At 40.5% G+C, this 20521-nt stretch overlaps 1 protein-coding gene across 2 annotated transcripts in view; it reads right to left on the reverse strand.

Moving 5' to 3' along the window:
* Positions 1–1081: 1081 nt before the first annotated feature.
* The window catches only part of becn1 (beclin 1, autophagy related), a 131030-nt gene continuing 111590 nt past the window's right edge, over positions 1082–20521 (reverse strand). For both annotated transcript variants that reach the window (XM_079851080.1, XM_079851079.1), the window contains 5 exons: positions 19428–19574; positions 19092–19241; positions 15288–15348; positions 3564–3706; positions 1082–3209 (listed from right to left, as the gene is read on the reverse strand). In XM_079851080.1, coding sequence (XP_079707206.1) covers positions 3041–3209; positions 3564–3706; positions 15288–15348; positions 19092–19241; positions 19428–19574 — 670 coding nt within the window. In that variant the 3' untranslated portion in view covers positions 1082–3040. The remainder of the gene's footprint in view (positions 3210–3563; positions 3707–15287; positions 15349–19091; positions 19242–19427; positions 19575–20521) is intronic.

The raw sequence follows: 20521 nt of genomic DNA on the forward strand, positions 1-20521 counted from the left end.
TCAGGGTCAGTAGCTATATGTATGGAAAAGCTGATAAAGACACAAAAGCTGTGTTTACATTTAAGTCTTCACAGTTACTTTTGTACATGCAAGCAGCTTTCTCTACTGTGAACGAGATTATAACGTTATTCCCGATTGCTGACGTACAGATCAAACGTTAAATCTGTGGTAGTAGACACATGAAGAGTTCAGATGCAAAAGCCTCTAAATGCCATCTGAAATTTTCTTATAGAATGATCTTTTTTATCAAGCTCGTATATTTAAATTCAATAATTTCACTTAAATGGCAATGAAGATTACCTATTAATTGTCATTTAAGTGAAATTACTGAACTTAAATATACAAGCTTGATAAAAATGATCATTCTTTTAAGAAAATTTCAGATGGCATTTAGAGGTTTTTGCATCTGAACTCTTCATATTTCTCTCGGTTGTTCAGTTTCCTTAACTTTATATCACAGCACTGTGCTGCACTGGTGGTTCCCTCGGGATTCCCGTGCTGCCAGGACTCAATGTATCTTAATAGACTAATACTAAAGTATCACTAAAGTGATATAAAAGGCCAAACTCACACCTTATTTGGAATTATAGGCTATAGCCTACTATATAGGAGTTTTAACATATACATCACATGACCAGGAGTGTTGTTTTCCTAAATACCATCACAATTGAAAATGTGACTGCTTTCATATCAAAGGTCAATAAACAAATAGTTAAAATTAAGTGACTTACATTTTAGACGCAATATTGACTTTTTTTGTTCCGTTTCAGCAGTGAAAATAGTTCCAAACAAAGATCACAGCAGAACCATAGCACACTTGACTGTGTTTTTATTACTAAATGAATAAATGTAAATGTAAACAATTGCCTCATTCAGAATAAATCAGCCGTTTGAACGAATCGTTTGAATTAATGACTCACTCTCACTCATATACAATGAGTGTGAGTGTATAAGATGGTCACCTGCCGCCACCTACAGGTGATTTAGTTTCAAAGTATCATTCTTTGCAACATTTCTTATTTGTATATTCAAAAACAGGGATTTAAAACAATCTCAATCTCATTTAATGCTGTTTCATGCCAAGCCTACTTCAGTGTGATATGTTACCATACACTGAGAATTTGAATAATTGTAATGTGATAAGGTGCAGATATTTAAATCAGAGAATATCAAAGGTTCGAGCAGTTGGATGATTTATTTTTAACAGCGGATTCGTGTGACGTTAGAGATTATCTGCACATCTATAGCGCATGAGCCTTAGAGTTCCCTTTAAAGTCCAGGTACAAGTCAATGCACAGACTTTTCTTTGCACACTGAACATTGGTTGGAGCTCTTAATTTTTAACTCTCAAAGTGCACCAGATTAATGAAAAAAATCCTGTGGGAAACACAGTATATGATAGTCTTAGAAAAAATAAAAAATCTAATTATCTTATTAAAATACTTGCTTGTAAAAAGTGTTTTCTTCAGCCATGATCAGGATTTTACCACCTCTGCCTCGTTTTGAGCCAAGAAAAACCTTGAATTCTCAATGGCCACCACCTGCAAAACCATTCCCTTTTTGGGGGTTGTCTTGCTGTTGCCTCTCCAGTGCACTTGTCACTTTCATTTGCACCAAAGCAAGTGAAACTGATTCACTATCACTTATGCTTCCTAACTGGACAGATTGATATCCCTGAAGTTTAATTGACGGTGTTATACTGTGATGATTAAGAGTTCCCTTAATTTTTTTTGGAGCAGTGTATCTCTGATAATAAAGTCTATCTTCTGGCATCAAAACCCCAATACTATGAGAGGGTTTTTTTTTCACTACCTTTTATAATTGATAACAATTTAGTGAGAAAATGTAATTGTAATGAACATATGCCGAATTTGTTGCTATTTTTTACATATGCAAGTAGAAGCTTCATGGTCCAGGCCCCAGACCTCTCTCGGCCGCATTACAGTTCTTCCTCACAAATTATTTTCAGATATTTCAAAGGGCCTTACAGCCAAAAACAGCAAAATAATTTTTCATCAAAGTGTAACATGGTGAGTAACATGGTTTTGACAAATGGGGGGTGTCAGTGGGGTGGCCACAGTTTTTTAGGAGTGGCCATGGCCCCCACTTGGAGGCACAACTGCTTCGGCAGTTTATATGGAAGATGGCTAAGAAAGTAGTTCTACACACAAGAGCATTTTAAGGACAAAAACTTGAAAAATGTCTTGTGTGGAAACTGAATTATAAGCAGAATAATTTATGCTGGACTACTGATTTATTGACACTTTGCGTCATGGCTGAAATACCACCTTGGCGTGCATTATTTTTCAATAATTCAATGTTCCTTTGAGCAATAATATCATCATCAGCCCATTCACAGATGCCTACAATGAAAAAAAGATCATTGAGCAATTATAGCTTCATCAGCCCATTCACAAATGCCTACACTGAAAAAAAGATTATCATTAAATTTACTTAAAGTTTAAAAATGTTTATTGTTATTTTATAGTTACAATGGATATACACAATTACCATGAGTATTTCTAAATCTATACAGTATTTGTATATTTTCTTACCTTGGTGTGATTACAAATACTAGCCTATTTAGCTTGTGATGTTTCTCAAATGTAAGTTGCTTTGACTGGACCTGTTTCTGTATTTGAACTTAGCCCTATATAAACAAGATGTTAATGAACTTGAAACATATCTACGTACATGGCTGAGTAAGAATAACCCCATTTACCCCCATTAACTCCCATTATAGTTCCACACTTGACTCCTGGGGAGTTCTAGACAAGGAAACATTCAGGTATAGGCTAAAAACCATCCCTCCAACCCCTGCTCACCCCGAATACTCCTGACGCTCATGAAATATACCACCAGTTACACAAATTCACATTACTGGTATTTTAATAGTTAATTTATTCCATTTTCTGTTTTCTAACAAAATGATTGTGATTGAAGTTGAGTTTACTCAAAAAAGGTAAATTCCCATCCTAGTACTGTGAAGATCTCATGTGGTTTCCTCTCGTCATGGATCAGGTAAGAGTCGAGATCAAATCTAGCGGTTGTAAAACTGCGAGGAGACCCAGGCCAGACCCCACTTCAGGTTAGTGAGCATGAACTTGAGGGCTTTGGTCCACTGTTCCTCTGAGTTAAACTGAGTCTTAATAGAGTAAGAACCTCCACTGCCACCTGTGTCCTCAATCTTTCCTTTGTCCACATCCATTCTAAATACAGAAGACAAACAGAAAGTGTTTGGAAAATCATGCTCTTAGATAGAGTTTTAAAACTGTGTTGCTAAAGTCATAGATATTGGTACATAACACAGAACATCTCAAAATCACCAAATATTGGCAGATTAATTGGTCTTAGCAAAAAACAATAACATATTTACCACTATCTATGACTAATTAATAGCCTGATAGAAGGTCATTTTGAGATTATCAATGTTCCCAACAACCATCCTCGCTTGGCTGATTAAGTTAGCTTTCCCTTGTACTAGATACAATTATATCTTCCAACACCCTGGTGATCTATAATGAATTTTTTTATATATAAATTTGTCTTGTGGACATTCTTACCTGTATGGCAGACAGAAGCCTGTGTCACCCTTCTCCACCTCCTCTTTAAACTGCTGGACACAGTCAAGGAAGGCCACCATTGCATGGTCAAATTTATTATCCCAGAAAAAGCGCAGACCACCTGAGCAATACAATGGCAACTCCTACAAATGGAAACAGAAGCAAAACTATGCTGATGATGGGACTTGTACATTTCCTCCAAGTCATTTGTAAAGGACAGTGTCTTCCTGATAATTAAATCAATCCCACTAAGAAATAAAAATCACCTTTTCATGTACATTTGTTTTACTTTGGCTTTTTAGTTTTTACTTTCTAGAAATGTACAGTAGTTTTGGCAAATTGATTGATGGTCTATGCTCACAAGAGATGAAGGCTCCAGTCTTATCACTATTCTAGAATAAACTTTTTTTTCAACACAAAAGGCCTTCTATCTTCTTGATGGCTGCTATGTAGAGATTACCAGCTAACAATTGTAGTAATGTGAAAAGTACCAATATTTTGGTATCAAGTTAATACTAAATATTAGACTAAAAAGATATAACCATCCCTTCTTTTTGTATGCAACAAGAAAGCTATACATCAGTTCTTTGGGCCAGAGCTCATCTCAGATGATCCAAAACACAGTGTAATTGTGTGATGCGGTCAGATGAGTCCACGTTTCAGCTTGTTTTGGGGGAGAAAAACAGGCATTGAGTTCTCAGTCCCAAAAATGAAAGGGACCATCCAGAATTTCATCAGCGACAGGTGCAAAAGCAAACGTCTGTCATGGTATGAGGGTGCATCAGTGCAAACGGCATGGGTGACTTGCATGCGTACCACTGACGTTGAGGCATATATTGGGATTGTACAGAGACATTTAATGGTATAAAGATGACATCTTTCCTGGAAAGCAAGACAATGCCAGGCCTCATTCAGCATGTGCTACAACAGAGTGGTTTTGTAGACACTCTACACCATAGAGTAGATGTGCTTGACTGCCTACCTGCAGTCCAGATCTGTCTCCTACTAAAAATGTATGGCCTACATGAAAAGTGAATCAGACAATGACAACCACAGACAGTTGACTGTCTTGTATCAGGCGAGACTGGGCAAAAAATCCACTTGCAAAACCACAACAATTAGTTTCCTTAATTCCCAAACTATTAAAAAGTGTAATTAAAATGAAAGGTGATGTGACAGTAGTAAACATGCCTCTGTCCCAACTTTTTGGGAGTGTGTTGCAGCCACCAAAAATCACAAATGTTCTTGATTTGGGGTTGTAGCTTAAAATGTTCCCAGCGTTACTCATCGTAATTGCATTTTTACTAGTAAGAATTAAATTAGAGAGCTCTACAATTCAATTCTTACTAGTAAAAATTACAATTAGAAAGCTCTACAAATAGTAACCATTACAATTGGAGAATTCTCTAATTCAATTATAAACTAGTAAAAAAAAAAACGAAATAAATAAAATAAAATAAAAAACATTAAAGATGCAATAGAAGAAATATATAATTGGAATTGCAGAGCTTTGTTATTGAATTTGTTCAAAATATGTACAAACTCAAGAGAGTATGCGATTTTGGACACAGCCTGTCATTTGCTTTGTTCCTAAATGAATCAACCGTTTCATGAATGAATGATTCAATAAATCACTCATTAAGAATGAATCACTGAATCACTTATTGGGCTGCAAACTACTGGTGGTTTAAGACAGGCCTAAACCAGCTAGCACAAAAACACAATCAGAAAAACATCGCCTTATTTTTCTCCTTCTTCTAGTAATGGAACAAGAGGTGAAAACCCTGCTGGGGGAAAGGGGCCATTGAATGCAAGGATGCAGCTCTGGCGCCTCTGCGCCTTTAGGGTATTCGCATCATGAACAACATCGACGACAGGTTCTGGCTCATTCGCATCAAATGGCGGTTCGGCATCGAGGTATCATTCTCGCCCACATGAAAAAGTTGGGGTTATGGCTAAACATCAAATAGAGTGTGCTTGCTTCACTTCAGAGGACCACTTTTCTAGCCGTGGTTTGGGACTCAGTTTCGATGCAGGCACACCTCTCCCCTGCAAGCATCAAATCAATCTTTTCGGACATAAAGAGAATAAAGCTAGGCCAGTCACTCACTGTGAAACAGTTTCAGAGACTGTTGGGACTGATGGCAGCAGCGTCCAATGTGATGCTTTGGCCTGCTGTACATGAGACCCTTGCAGTGGTGGCTCAGGACCAAAGGGTTTTCCCCGAGGGGCAACCCATTTCGCATGATCAGGGTCAAACGCAATGCTTATGTGGAAAAAAAACATGGTTCCTGTCCCAAAGTCTTGGGAAGCAAATCTGGAAAGTCGCTCGACTCAAGGTCTTTGGAAGGGTCATCATCTCATGTTTTTCTTGCTCTAAAGAATTTCCTCACAGACCTCAGGGGCCATCATGTGTTTATCTGCACAGACAATACATCGGTGGTCGCCTACATAAATCATCAGGAGGGTTTGCGTTCACGTCCACTTTGCAAACTGCTGCACCAAATCCTACTGTGGTCCCAGGGGAAGCTGTTCTCATTCAGGGCAGCTTACATCCCCGGGGTTCAGAATATAGGAGCAGACATCCTGTCGAGGCAGGGGCTGATGCCCGGGGAATGGAGGCTCTACCCCGAGGTGGTGGAGCAGATATGGAGTGTGTTCAGCCAGGCACAAGTGGATCTGTTTTGCGTCTCGAGAAACGTCTCACTGTCCACTCTGGTTCTCCCTCACGCATCCAGCTCCTCCAAGGCCGAGGCTACATCTGTACGCCTTTCCCACGATCGCTCTGCTCTCGGGAGTTCTGGAGAGTGTTTGCCGGGACCAAGTTTGCCTACTGTTAATTGCCCCACAGCGAGTATGGTTCCCAGACTTAGTGTCTCTGCTCGATGGACTCGATTGTTCATCCCTGTCCAGAACTTTGGAGACTTTGGGCTTGGCCTCTGAAGGGGCCCAGCTCATAGGTACTGGTCTCTCAAACAAGGTTGTTGAGACCATTTTACATTACAGAGCTCCCTCCACGAGGAAACTGTATGCCCTGAAATGGAGAGTTTTGGAGTGGTGTTGTGATCATCGGCTGAACCCAGTTAACTGCCCAGTTGGCACAGTGCTGGAGTTCCTGCAAGAGCAGTTCACTGCAAGTCTATCCCCATCCACTTTAAAGGTTCATGTGGCGGCCATAGCTGCTTACCACATTCCTTTGGGTGGAATGTCTTTGGGGAGAAACCCTTTGGCATCTCATTTCCTCCGTGGTACTCTGAGGCTTGCAGCCCGTACCAGGGTGCCGACATGGGATCGGGCCATTGTTCTGCAAATTTCACACATGCTTCAAGATGTAATCATGCAGAGCGTTCCCACAGTGTCAATCGACGCAGCGTCTCGTTCCCTCTTCCCTCTACAGTCGTAACAGAGGTGTTTCCATCCACCTATTTTATGACCATTTTCATCACTTGCATAAAAAAAAAAAAACGCTGGATGGAAAATGTCAAAAAACCGTATGCGCTCATTTGAGTAAGATAAACCTTTTATCCGATAAGAAAACATCCGTATAAACTATGATGGAAACCAAATAAACTCCTCGATGAGCATCAAAAAAGACATGTGACACTGTGATGGGATGCATAACTGGACTAACCAGCGGACCGATCTCGTTGCACAGCATCTGAAATGCTGTTTTGGTCATTCTGAAATGCCTGAGCAAAGTCTGTCGTCAAAGTACTACAATTCCCAGCCAGAACTGTTTTACATGACTGTGTTCCCAAACAGCAGGCATCCACCTCCAAAAGTAAGATAACTTTATTGCGTTTCGTCTGCATGCTCTGAAACGCAAGTCATTTATTATATACCAAATTATTTTACACAGTGGCTTCTCCTACTGCAGCAACTTCCATTTTTCTTAGTGATATTTAGCACCAGTTTATCAGGAAGTGACAATTTTGTTCTCTTTGGCTCACTGGATGGAAACGGTGCTTTATTCGCAAATGTTTAATGCGATATTCCAATTTTACGAATAAGTTAAATTCACAAGTTTGGATGGAAACATAACCATAGACTTGCCGCCACCTACTATCATAGTGCACCAAGCACTATGAAAATACAAGTATCGGATCAGGAAAAATAAACAAGTAGGTTGTGGTAAACAAACTATAAATGTTTCTGTTCCCTTTCAGTTGCTCACGTTCAACGTAGTTGTACATTACGACTGATTGGGATCACGCTTAGGGAGCCTGTCATCTTCGAGTATTGTAAAAACGAGCCAATGTACATTGGCAGCGCGGGATAAATATGGAAGTGGATGCACGCACCAGTTGTCTTTTGCTTCGGAGCCGATCGGATCTTTCTGATGTCTCTGAAGAGTGTTGTTGTCTACAACGAGCGAGTGTGTCGGTGTTCTTCTGGAAGACTCTCCCAGTGCTATGTGTGACAGCGAGTGCAGCAGTGATCGCGAGCTACGGAAGCTCTCAATTGCTGTTTCAACAGCATTTTTAAAGAGTGTTTTGTTGACGTGTGTTTGAGGGCGGAAGTAGTGAGTGCTTCACTGTAAAGTGTTGCCGCGGTTGTTCCCCTGTGTGCTCCGGCACTGGTGACGGGTCCCATTTCCTGAAAGAGCAACACGGGTGTGTTTGCGTCTTTTTCAAGATGCCATTCCATCCATGCGTTTCTGGGTGCGGTAGGGCTCTGTCCCCCTCTGATGGTCACGATAGATGCATCACGTGTTTGGGCTTACAACACGCTGAAGCAGCTCTCGTGGCCCCGTGGATCCCTCCCCCTCCTCTCTCACTTCGCAGCTGGTGGAGATCCCCCGAGGAACGCGCTGGTCCCTCTGTAGTGGATCGACCGGCCGTTTCATTCGGGGCCCCTCCAGAGGACAGGATGTCCATCGCTGCATCGGAGGGTGAGCTGGGCATTGGAGATGATTCAGCTCCGCTGCCTCCCTCTGGAAGACCAAGATCCAGAGATGACAGCTAATTCCAGGGGCTCGTCTGGAATTCTCCTCCGTGTCCCAAACCGTCTCGGTTGGATGATTGGTTTCTCGGGGCGGATCGGGCTGGGTCACAGCCCGCCACCCCAGTACCTTTCTTCCCTGAAGTGCATGAGGAGCTTACTAGGTCGTGGATGGCACCTTTCTCTGCCAGAAACCGCCTCAGTAGTTCCTCCACCCTCGCTACCCTTGATGGAGGAGCGGCGAAGGGTTACGAGTAGGGATGGGGCCGATCCGATCCAGTATCGGTATCGGGACCCGATACCAGCATAATTCACGTATTGGATTTTCCCGATCCAACCTGTGGAGATATCCGATATCCATGAATCATGTCTGCGCTTTAACGTTGTCTGCTGAAATCCAAAAGTGATTCCCGCCGGCTAGTCTGCTAGCTGGCTGCAAACTGCGGAATGGATTTCCTGAACGGAGGCGCGGCTCAATGAGACACAGAGTTATGAGACACGCTCCCGCTCAGGAAATCCATTCCGCAGTTTGCGACTAGCCAACAGCGTCCGCTGTGTGGAAATACTTAACTTCATACTGGAAACACCGCAAAGCAAGACAGCAAAATGCAATGTTTGCGAAGCCGTAATTCAGAGCTCTTTTAAGCTCCCTCGCGTCGTACAACACAACAAACTTGCACTTTTCTAATATTTCAACACTCAAGTATTTGACTTTTTGGGAACGTAATAAATATTGACATGACAATAAATTTGAAACCCTTACAGTTGCATGGGATTTTTCCTGTTAACAGGATTTCATGTTTTTCTGACTTCCTTTTTTGACCTTATTCTTACCTCAAGTTGCCTTTTGGGACATACATACGTACTTTAAGTTACATATCATACTTGCCTGTTGAGAGAAGTTTATTTCAGCATCATATAAAATAAACAATAATGATAATAATATTAAAGCAAACACAGCTCTGGTATCGGAATATTATCGGTATCGGCCGATATCCAAATTCAGGTATCGGGATCGGATCGGAAGTGAAAAAATGTGGATCGGTGCATCCCTAGTTACGAGGCTATCCCTCCAGTGGAGCGGTCTGTTGCGATGCAACTGTGTTCGGCAACCGCTACCTCATGGAAGGGGGATCCTCGTCTCCCCTCTAAGGCCTGTAAGTTCTCATCCGTCCTTACGGGCAGGGCTTACAAAGACTGTGGGCAAGCCGCTTTGCCCAACAGTTCTCTGCTGTCCAGAAACAGACGGAGGCCATCCGGCACATCCTGCCCCGGCGGTCTGCTGCTGCCTCCACCCGTCCGCCCAGGGCAGATCCTCCGCATGCTCCTCGCAGAGGGCATCCGTCTGTCAGTCATCGCAGCAGCCTCCACCCAGATCTCAGCGTGGACCCGGTCGGGGCACCCTGCCCGCTCCAGGCGCTGCCAAGCCAGGTGGTAAGCGCTCCTGAGCAGGCCACTCAGGGATGGAGTAGAGAGCTCTTGGAGATGGTCACTGATCCACTCCCTCCCCCCGGTGGAGGGCCGGGAGGAGTCTTTGTTTGTGTATGTGTCTGTTCCAATGCTGGCTCCCATAAAAGCAGAGCCAGCTATACCTACATTATCAAAAAAAAAACAAAAAAAGAGAAATTTCCTCTGTTCCTGGGTCCCAAGAGGGTCAAGACTGATGGTGTGCGACCCTGAAAAGCCTTGCAACATTCAGCTACCTCTTGTATTGCCAGCCGGCAGTTGGGTGCGGTACGAGGACCCGGTCACACCTGACCAATCCAGTTGAGTCTCGACAGCACTGGAAGGTGCTCCCGACCGATTCAGTCGGTTCCTCTATACCAGCAGACTCGGCTAGAAGATTCAGTTCGTCCGGTACCCTCCCATGCTCAGCACTATTTGTTACACTTCAGTGTTCCGAATGTGTGTCTGTCATCTGCGCGAGGTCATCGCGTTCCTACTGGCGAAGGATGCGATCGAGCCGTTCCTCCAGCCGATATGAAGACAGGCTTCTGAAAGTTCCCTGTACTTCATTGTACTCAAGCTATAGTGAGTTAAGACCATCAGGGATCTGTTTCTCTTGATTTCGGGTCCTTTTTCAAGCTTCCATTCAAATTGCGAACACAGAAACGCATTCCTAATGCTACGTCCCCAAGATTGGTCTGCATCGTTCGACCTGAAAGACGCATACTTCAGATCTCTACCCTTCCGCAACACAGGCCATCCTGTGCTCTTCCATTGAGGGGTCGAAGTCTCAGTACAAGTCCCTCCCTTCAAGTGCTACATTGCCAGTTGAGTTTTCAGATCAACTGGAGAAGAGTAACTCGTCCATGGACTGAGGATCTCTTTTCAGGTTCGGAGGTGGACTTGGTCTACACGTTCACCAGCAGGAACGTGTCCAGTCAGTGCTTCATAGAAGTGAGAAAGGGTCCCACTGAATCTTTCAGAGGCTCCTGGGGCATATGGTAGATGCACCTGAAGCCAGCTTCTCCGTTAGCCCGGTTCGTAGTGACGGCTTGCGATTTGTCCCATTCCTCTCCTATGGACTGGATACGTGGCCCTTTTGCTCCAGTTGAGTTCCCCTCTTCCAAACCCTGTGAGTTCCTCCACACCCCTTCGGCGTTGGACGTGGCAGAGCGTCCAATGCTAGGCCCATCACTCGTATGCTTGTGAAACTTGTGTTAGGCTGGGTCCATATGTTGCGATCCCTACGGCGATCCCATATGTGTATTTTTCCACAGTACGGTTCCCTGCGGCAAGCTTGTGTCTTCCCTTGGCAGAGCCTGCTCTGCCGTCACTGATCGGTCGCGTCTATCCCCTATTATCGGCTGGAGCCACCTCAGTGACATTCCATATGTTCTACTGCCAGCTAAGTTCGGTCAGTCCATATGTGTGTTTCTCCACGTTACCTCCCTTCCGGCAGGATGTGGCTTCCGCAGTGTTTGCCTTGCAACAAAAGGTAACGCTTTGCCAGTGGTCCTGAGGAACAGCAGTGACTTTCCTGGCCTAAGCCCTGTCCTATATACGCCACAATACGCGGGAGGATCAGGAGGCATTTGCCTAGGCCAGGGCTATTCAATTGGCGGCCCGCCAATCATCTCCATGCGGCCCGACGGCACCAACCTCCCTCCTCCTCTTTTCTTGGCGGTGCGGCTAATTCAGTTTGATACTCGCTCCGATTGACCTGAGAAACGTTTTACGTGCGAATATTTCAGCAGTTATTATATGTGTCCCGAATTTATGTCGACTGAACCAGCGATAGGCTACCAATCATTCGTGAATGAATCATTCTTTTGGTTCGATTCTAAACGCGCTTGCATAACGGTCTAAAACTATTCGGATTCATTCGGACCGCTCCGTCACTGAATCATCTGAAGCGGTTTCTCGTTCAGTACAGTATAACAACAAATAGCACAGTTTTCAGTTGTTTCACTAGTTGTTTCAACACGGCCCAGCACGGAGTTGTGTTTACTCCCGGTCACTATATTAAACAGCGTTGCGACAACCAGTGGGAAGCGTTTCAGTTCGACAGAAACCTTTGTTACAAACCCACAAATCACTCGATGATTTAATTAGTATTAAATCGGATGAAACAGCCTCAACATTCCCAACAAGACTGATGAGGAAAGCAGGAGAAACAATGTGGCATTAACGAAATTAGAAGACTTTAAATCCCCTAAATCACCCGTATAAACATTTACCATGAATGTACTGTAGTAATTTACCGTGGTTGGGCAGAAATGTGCAATATTTATATTGAATACTATGTAGTAATAAATAAATATAGTAAATATATATACTATAATATTATATAGTATAATAGTAGCCTAAATATAGTGATTTATATTGCATTAGTTTTATTAGGTGGGTAGAGGAATATATAATTAATGCTTGTTATGAAATTATGTCAGTTTCATTGTAAAGGTGCGTATAGTTTTTAACTTGTCTTTAGGCATTTTTTATACAGTGGGAGCGAGTAGCCTGTGGTTAACAAGTCTCACTGTCAGAATATTTTCATTTAAGCATAACAATTATAAATAAAATAATTATTATTTCTCACCAACAGCTATAACATTGTATAAATAATTTATTTGTTCCAAGGAAAATAGTTGTACACAGCTGTAAATTATCAAGTTTTTTATTTATTATGGTTTTATATATTTGCATACTGTTGGGTACCACATTTCCAAGTAAATACCACACTTTTTTAGGGTTACTTTAACTTATTTATTGAAACTCTTATGTTTCAATAAATAAGCTAAACCCCCAAACCAACCCACTGGCCCACCTCAACTTTCGATTTGATAATGCGGCCCTCGAATGAAACTAATTGAATAGCCCTGGCCTAGGCACTGGAAGGTGGCAGCACTAGAGGCGATTTAATTGGGATGAACGTCTCAGTTACGTATGTAACCCTCCCAGACGTAGTCCCGTCGCCACTATTGCTGGACCACCGCTGACCCCGGGTTCCGCTCGGCTCCTTAGTGAAAAACAACTGGTAAGCGTGCATCCACTTCTGTATTTATCCCGTGCTGCGGTGCGGAGCGTGATGCAATTCACGCATTGGCTCGTTTTTACAATACTCGAAGATGACAGGCTCCCTAAGCGATCCCAATCAGTTGTAACATACAACTACATCTCTGTTCCCTCCTTCAGGGAATGAGGGTTACATGCGTAACCGAGACGTTATTTGGTACTGTGACTTGACTTGCTTGAGCTGAGCCACTGACTTGACTTGCTTAGTTTGTGTGCACTTGACAAAGGTAGAGACTTGAGTTACTTGCTCCTCCCACCTTATATATTTTTGGTTTACAAATCTCACTTAGTGACAGGCGATTGTTTTCAAATGCGTATACAGTGGTGGTCAGAATTGATGGCACCCCTGATAAATATGATCAAAAATGGCTGTAAAAAATAAATCTGCATTGTTTATCCTTTTGATCTTTCATTAAAAAAATTCACAAAAATCTAACCTTTCATTGAAGTAAAAGAATTGAAAGTGGGGGGTAAATCACATTATAAAATAAATGTTTTTCTCCAAAACACGCTGGCCATAATTGTTGGCACCCTTGTTATTAAATGCTTTTTGCAATCTTCTTTTGCCAAGATAACTGATCTGAGTTTTCTTCTATAATGCCTGATGAGTTTGGAGAATAACTGACAAGAGATCAGAGACCATTCCTCCATACAGAATCTCTCCAGATCCTTCAGATTCACAAGTTCATGTTGGTGCTTCTTCTGTTCAGTTCACTCCACTCATCAGGTCAGGGAACTGGGACGGTCATGGCAGAAGCTTCGTTTTGTGCTCAGTTAACCATTTTTATGTTGATTTTGATGTTTGTTTTGGACCGTTGTCCTAATGGAAGATCCAACCATGGCCCATTATAAGATTTCTAGCAGAGACAGACAGGTTTTGATTTTTTATCTGTTGGTATTTGCTAGAATCCATAATACCATGTATCTGAACAAGATGTCCAGGACCTCCAGCAAATAAATAGGCCCACAACATTAAAGATCCAACAGTATATTTAACCGTAGGCATAGGGTACTTTTTATCCCTGTTTGCACCAAACACATCTGGTGGGTTTGCTGCCAAAAAGCCCTTTTTTTGTTTCATCTGACCACAGAATCCGGTCTCTTTTGAAGATCCAGTCGTGTCTGACAACTGAATATGCTGGAGTTTATTTTTGGAGGAGTGAGGAGGATTTTTCTTGAAACCCTCCCAAACAACATGTGGGGATGTAGGGGTTGTTTGATATTTTTTTTTAGGCTTTCTGACCCCAAGACTCAAGTAATCTCTGCAATTCTCCATCTATGATCCTTGGAGAGTCTTTGGCCACTCAATTTCCTCCTCACCGTCCATTAAGACAATATAGACACACGTCCTCTTCCTGGCAGATTCGTAACATCTTTAGTTGATTATAACTTCTTAATTATTTCCCTGATGGTCAAAATGGGGATGTTCAATTCTTTAGCTATTTTCTTACTCATTGTAATGGATGATTAAGGGAATTTGGCCTTTGTGTTTCCTCATATTTAAACTCCTGTGAAACGAAGTCATAGCTGGGCAATTTCATGTTCCTAGTCACCCTGGTGTGCTAAATAAAGGTAAATATTAATGGGAATATACTTCAGAGATATTTTTCTCATAAAAAATTCTAGGGGTGCCAATAATTGTGGCCGACGTGTTTTGGAGAAAAACATTTATTTCATAATGTTATTTACCCCCCAATTTAAATTATTTTACTTCAATGAAAGGTTAGATTTTTGCAAATTTTTTGAAGGAAAGATCAAAAGGAAACAATGCAGGTTTATTTTTTTACAACCATTTTTGTTCATATTTACCAGGGGTGCCATCAATTCTGACCACCACTGTATGTGCACATGCTCTCTTGTAAAGTGTTTATGACATGCAGCTGTGCACTAATCTCATCAGTATAAAAGCAGTATTTTTTTTAACCAAGCTCAAAATTTGTGGGATGTGTGATGTCACAAGAGCAAGATCTAAACAAGATTTAAAAAAGATTGCCTCTAAAGCAAGACAAAGGCACCTAGCTTTACAACGTCACACCAATGGATTGCTAAATTTGACTGGTATAAGAAATGACCACTGAAATTTTTGTACTCTCTCTCAAACCATCCTATTACACTTTCTACTACTTATAAAGTCCAAGGCCACGGTTGTATTCACCAAAGAATCCATTTACCAGGTGCTCAAAAACTCAAGTTGTGCACCTATAAAATATATATTTTTTTATTTTATATTATTATATATTAATAAAGTTTATATGTGGCACTTACCTTCGACTTATCTGTGAGAGATTCCAAATATGAATGGTTTCCATAAGGAACTAGTCGATATCTACAAAGAGAACAAACCATATAAGAAATCTGTATAAATTACGTTAATCGTGTAGGCTTCACAATGGCTTGGATATTATGCTGCTTACACTGGATGCATTGCGTTGCTGACGGTAAATAGGTGCTCCTTTCTATTTCTGATGTACTACATGTTTGTAATTCGAGCTAATAAGAGGCCAAATAGGTCTGGAATGTGTAAAGCTTTCAAGCTACATTTATCAAAACAGTTTAACTTGAATTTTCTGTTATCTTTTCACTTTTATTTTACCTCTGTCCCAACTTTTTTAAAGTGTGTTTCAGCCATCAAAATGTGTTTATATTTACAACATACAATTAATTTGGCCAGTGAAAACAGAATTCTTTTCTTTGTACATTTGTCAGTTAAATATAGGTTCAAGAGAATTAACCAACCACATATTCTTGATTTTGTTGCATTTTACAAAATTTCCCAACTTTTCTGGAAATGGGGTTGTAAATATTACTGGGGAAGATAGCATTATGACCTCTGCTCCAAAAATTGTTGAGAGCACTTTTCAGCACGTCATTCACACACTTCACAGAAGCCAAAGCCAGTAGCAGCATTGCCTTGAAAGAAAGCACTATAGGGTAGACCCTTAGGGCTTTCAGCAGTGTCAGTGTTAATGTCAGATCTCAAGTGGGAAGAGTAGCAAGTGGTGCGGATCTCAATGTGCTTTTTCTTTTTAATCCAGGTTTAGTTTGACCATGAACAATGCACTATCACTTTAATTCAGCGTGTGCTGCACAGCAAAAATTTACTAATAATAATGAATAACGATCACTGCATGGCACAGATCCTACAGCGTTCTGGCCATGACACATCCGTGTGCAGTTTGAATGCTCTAATCTGTTAGCATGGGCACAGAAAAAAATATGATCCAAAATTCCTCCACAACAATGTGAGAGACTGATGATGATTCAAGTTATTGCTGCTAAAGTTGATTTTAAAAGCTACTGAATTATAGGGTCTACATAGTTTCACTAAGTAGAAAAGAAAAAGAACTAAGAAAAAGAAAAAGAACTAAGAAAAATAACTCTTTATTTTTGTTAAACAAATAATGACACGTTGTAATATGTCTGATATATATTATCTGAGGTTGTATTTACCTAATTTTAGGACCCGCTAATGACCAGACAATTGTTTTGTTTATTATGTACTAATGCGTAAAACAATATATTCAAAGAGGGTGTACTTACTTTTTCACATGACTGCATGTGTTACATTATTTTAGCATCAGGGTGACATTAACACCTGCCAACCAGTCAAATGAGGGATGAAAATCCACCATGGTGGGTAAGGCATATCAACACACTTAAAAATTTGGCAGGATATGATTCATAAATTATATTCTATCACTTTGCATGGCATCGCTATCAGAGCTCTACCCATAAAAGGAGTCTCAAACATTAGAAAAACAAAGCACAAAGAGGGTCGCACTCTGACAGAAAAGCAGTGCAGAGGCGTGTCTTTAAAATTCAAACACATTGTTTTCTATGACTATGCACAACAGCAGCACCACTCAGCGTCAGTCCGCAGTGCCCAACTATGACTCCAGCTGTTCAAAATCATGCCTCGCCAGAGCGTCACATTATTTCCATTAAAATACAACAAATTGGAACAAATATATGTATGTATTGACTTCACCCGAGAAGATTGTGTATAGTGCATTTTTCAGTAACAGGTTTGTTTTTGTGGCTTGAATAATATAGTGTTTCATATAGAGAAATAATATAGATCACCCATTCTATTTCCGTTTTTAGTTTAGAAACCCTATTGTAATTGTTAGAATTTCCAAGGCTCAGCATTCTCCCCTAAAAGTGATCAGGCAGACCAAGCAGTAAGTCAGAGACTTGAAAGTTTGAGGGATGTTAGTAGCCACCCCCATCTACAACGTTCACCTAGGCATACAACGTTCATGTTTCTCGAAAAACACTGTCGCAATCGACCAGTGAAGATCAAGTGGCTGTCAGAGAAGGTAAACAGAGGCCGATCGGAAACGAAACTCACTGATCCTGTTTGAATCACGACCCTAGAGGCCTGTGAGAAATTAGAAAGAAACCGGCCACCGAGGGTGCCTTCGCGCTTTTCAAGTGCGTAAAAAGGATTGTATATCACGTGATTTTTCACACATTTTCCACACATGCCCACGACATTCATACCATATGGCAGAACTCATCTTTCTGAGCAACTTTGCCTCTTGGACCACTGCTGTCAATCGAATCGTTCATTGAATATTTGAGAATAAAAAAATAAAAACACTTTTGCAAACTAGTCCTAGGTTTTTCACTTAACCTCAATGAAATCACTGCAGTAAAATTCTCTAGACTCTTTAGGCCAATAATCATAAAAACAATTGTTGAACTTTACCCTTTGGATATCTGTAACGTTTAGTCATTTAGAAAATGGGCATGGCAAAATATACTCAAAAGCCTATAAATCCAAAACGAAATGCTATACTTTACTTTAGGTGAGCTTATGCGAAATATGATCCTAAACAAGCCCGCACATTTTTATGGAGATCAGACCATAGGTGGCACTATAACAGAACTTTTCCATTCCATTGATACTACTTTATTTATTTTTTAAGTGAACTTTTGGAGATTAGATTCACTATTATTGACTGCCACCTTGAACTTGAAAACGTGATTAAAGAATGACGTGACCAGTGTGCGATAATCCTGCCTGTGAGATGTCCAAGGCACGGCGCTTCCAGACTTCTGTGCGACTTCCGCCGGAACCCTAGGAGACAATTGAGAGGCCACGTTTTCCAGCCCGTTCTCATAAAGTCTGCAAGACTTTTGGGCAAAAAGCGCCCTAGTGTCTACATGCAGGTATACTCATGGAAATTATATGAGATAATCATAATTATTGTAATTAAATGGTATCTGCAAACATGTTAATAGTTATTAGGCAATAATTAATTATTGCAGAAGTTCATTATAAGATGATTCATTTGGGGCTTTCACGATTCCTCGATTAAATTTGAGCGCTCGACTTGAAAAAAAATCCTCAATTTAAATTTTCCAATGTTGATTAACTGGCAAAATGCTGTAAGTGGCACAATCCATGGAAGAGCAGCATGAACCACATTATTAGACCGTATTCTAAGGCTGCACAATATATTTAAGCCACATTGGGATTTTTAAATGGTTTTGTGCTATTGTGAAATCACAAACACTATGATTAAATTAAATTTATACATGCGCTGCAGGTTTTACAGTAAATTTTTTACATGCCGACAGGACAAGTTACATGATTCTTCCAGTGCCTCGGAGTGGCTCTGTTCATAGTAAATGCTGCTCCACACAAACTCAGTTTCTGCATGTGCTGTTCGTTTGGCTTTCCAATAATGTGCATTTGGGAACGCATTTAAAGTCTGATGCGCTTTGGGTTTCATAACGAAGCGTTACACTTATCATTTTCATGCATTTTTACTGATTAGACTAATTGGCGTTCATGAAAAGACCAGGTGTAAATGCACTCTAATTGTGTCTGAAGAGGTTTAATGGGATCTGAAAGTGATTCTTAAAGGTCTGCTGAGGTCTAATGCAGTTTGATGTGGTCTAATGTAGACTAAATTGGTCGATCTGATTTTTGATTGATTTGCTGTTTGTCTTGATGTAAAAACTTCAAGCTTTTAAAAGTATTTGAAACTTTCAGACAAGACATCAAAATTTTTACACAAGCTTTATCTATCTAGTAAAAAATGTTTCTTATCCAAGCACCTCTGAAAGCAAAGTCCCATCTTGTTTGCAAGCGCATGCAGCAGAAGTACAGTTTGACCCCAGGCTGCATTAATTTCATTCCATTCCACTGGTACGCTGGGTAATCTGCCCAGGCGGAAGTTATTTATTGTTCCAAACTGCCCACTGTGCCTGAGAAAGAAAAAAAAAAGAAAGGAAACCTTAAAATGTTTATATGCATAATTTTAACCAATTTAGTTTTGCATATAAATACATATAAATTATCGGCTTATTCAATGTGCACATATTTCTGTTTTGATGCCGAAACTTGTTCCTAAAATATTAATTAAAACAGGTTTTTATAAAGAGATATGAAACCAGATATGAAAGGTGGAATTGAAAACGTTGGTCTTCTTGAGTCTGTCTAGCTGAATCTGACAGTAACGCATCTGATTGTCCACACTCTTAAGATCATCATCCAACTCCAGCTGCTGTCTCTTAAACTCACAGTACTCCTTCTGATACCTGAGACAAACAAACAAAGATGACAAAATGTATTTACCTGGAAACTGACAACAACAAAAAAAAGTTAAAAAGTATTTAAGAGGAACTTTTTTTCTTTTTCTCGAAAAAAAATTGGCCAATGCACTACAAAAATGCTGTAACAACTTAAATTATATTGTACTGTATATGACATGTTTTAGATTTAAAATGGCTAACTTCAACTTCACCTGATTTCAATCTGATCTTGACAGTTTGAGCAGTAAATTTGAGCAAGGACTGCATTATGAATGTTTCACAATACAGTGTGTGTAGAATTATTAGGCATGTTGATTTTCTGATCATATATTTTTTCCAGGTCCATTTTACCAATTCCAAACCTCATTAATCTTAATAACAACTACTATTTATTTTGTATTTAATCATTTATAAGTGATATATAATTATTCATGAAGGCTGGAAATGAAAAATGCCTAATATTCAGGTGTGCAGAATTATTAGGCACGTTTTCTTTCACAGATAAAATAAGCCAAAAAAGAGTTTTAACTCGGACTGAAAAGTCAAAAATTATTAAATGCCCATGAGAAGGATGCAATTGGACAGTGAAATGCTCATTGGGTCAGCAGGGTAAGACAAAAACAGGTGGAGAAGAAAAGACACGTTAATTGCAAAAGAATTAAGGTGAAGAATTAAGTGTGGAATCATCAGGAACCAATTAGTCTCCAGGGCCACCATTTTTCAGAACTGCAACCTACCTGGAAGGCGTTTTTCATTTCCAGCCTTCACAAACAATTATATCTCACTTATAAATGATTAAATACAAAATTAATAGTAGTTAAGATTAATGTGGTTTGGAATTGGTAAAATGTGCCTGTAAAAAAAAATATGATCAGAAAATCAACGTGCCTAATAATTCTGCACGCACTGTGTACAAGCTTTGCAAAGAGGCTGTAAAGGAGGACAACAGCAGT

The sequence above is a fragment of the Squalius cephalus genome, assembly GCF_949319135.1.
Source record: "Squalius cephalus genome assembly, chromosome: 19".
NCBI classification, from domain to species: domain Eukaryota; kingdom Metazoa; phylum Chordata; class Actinopteri; order Cypriniformes; family Leuciscidae; genus Squalius; species Squalius cephalus.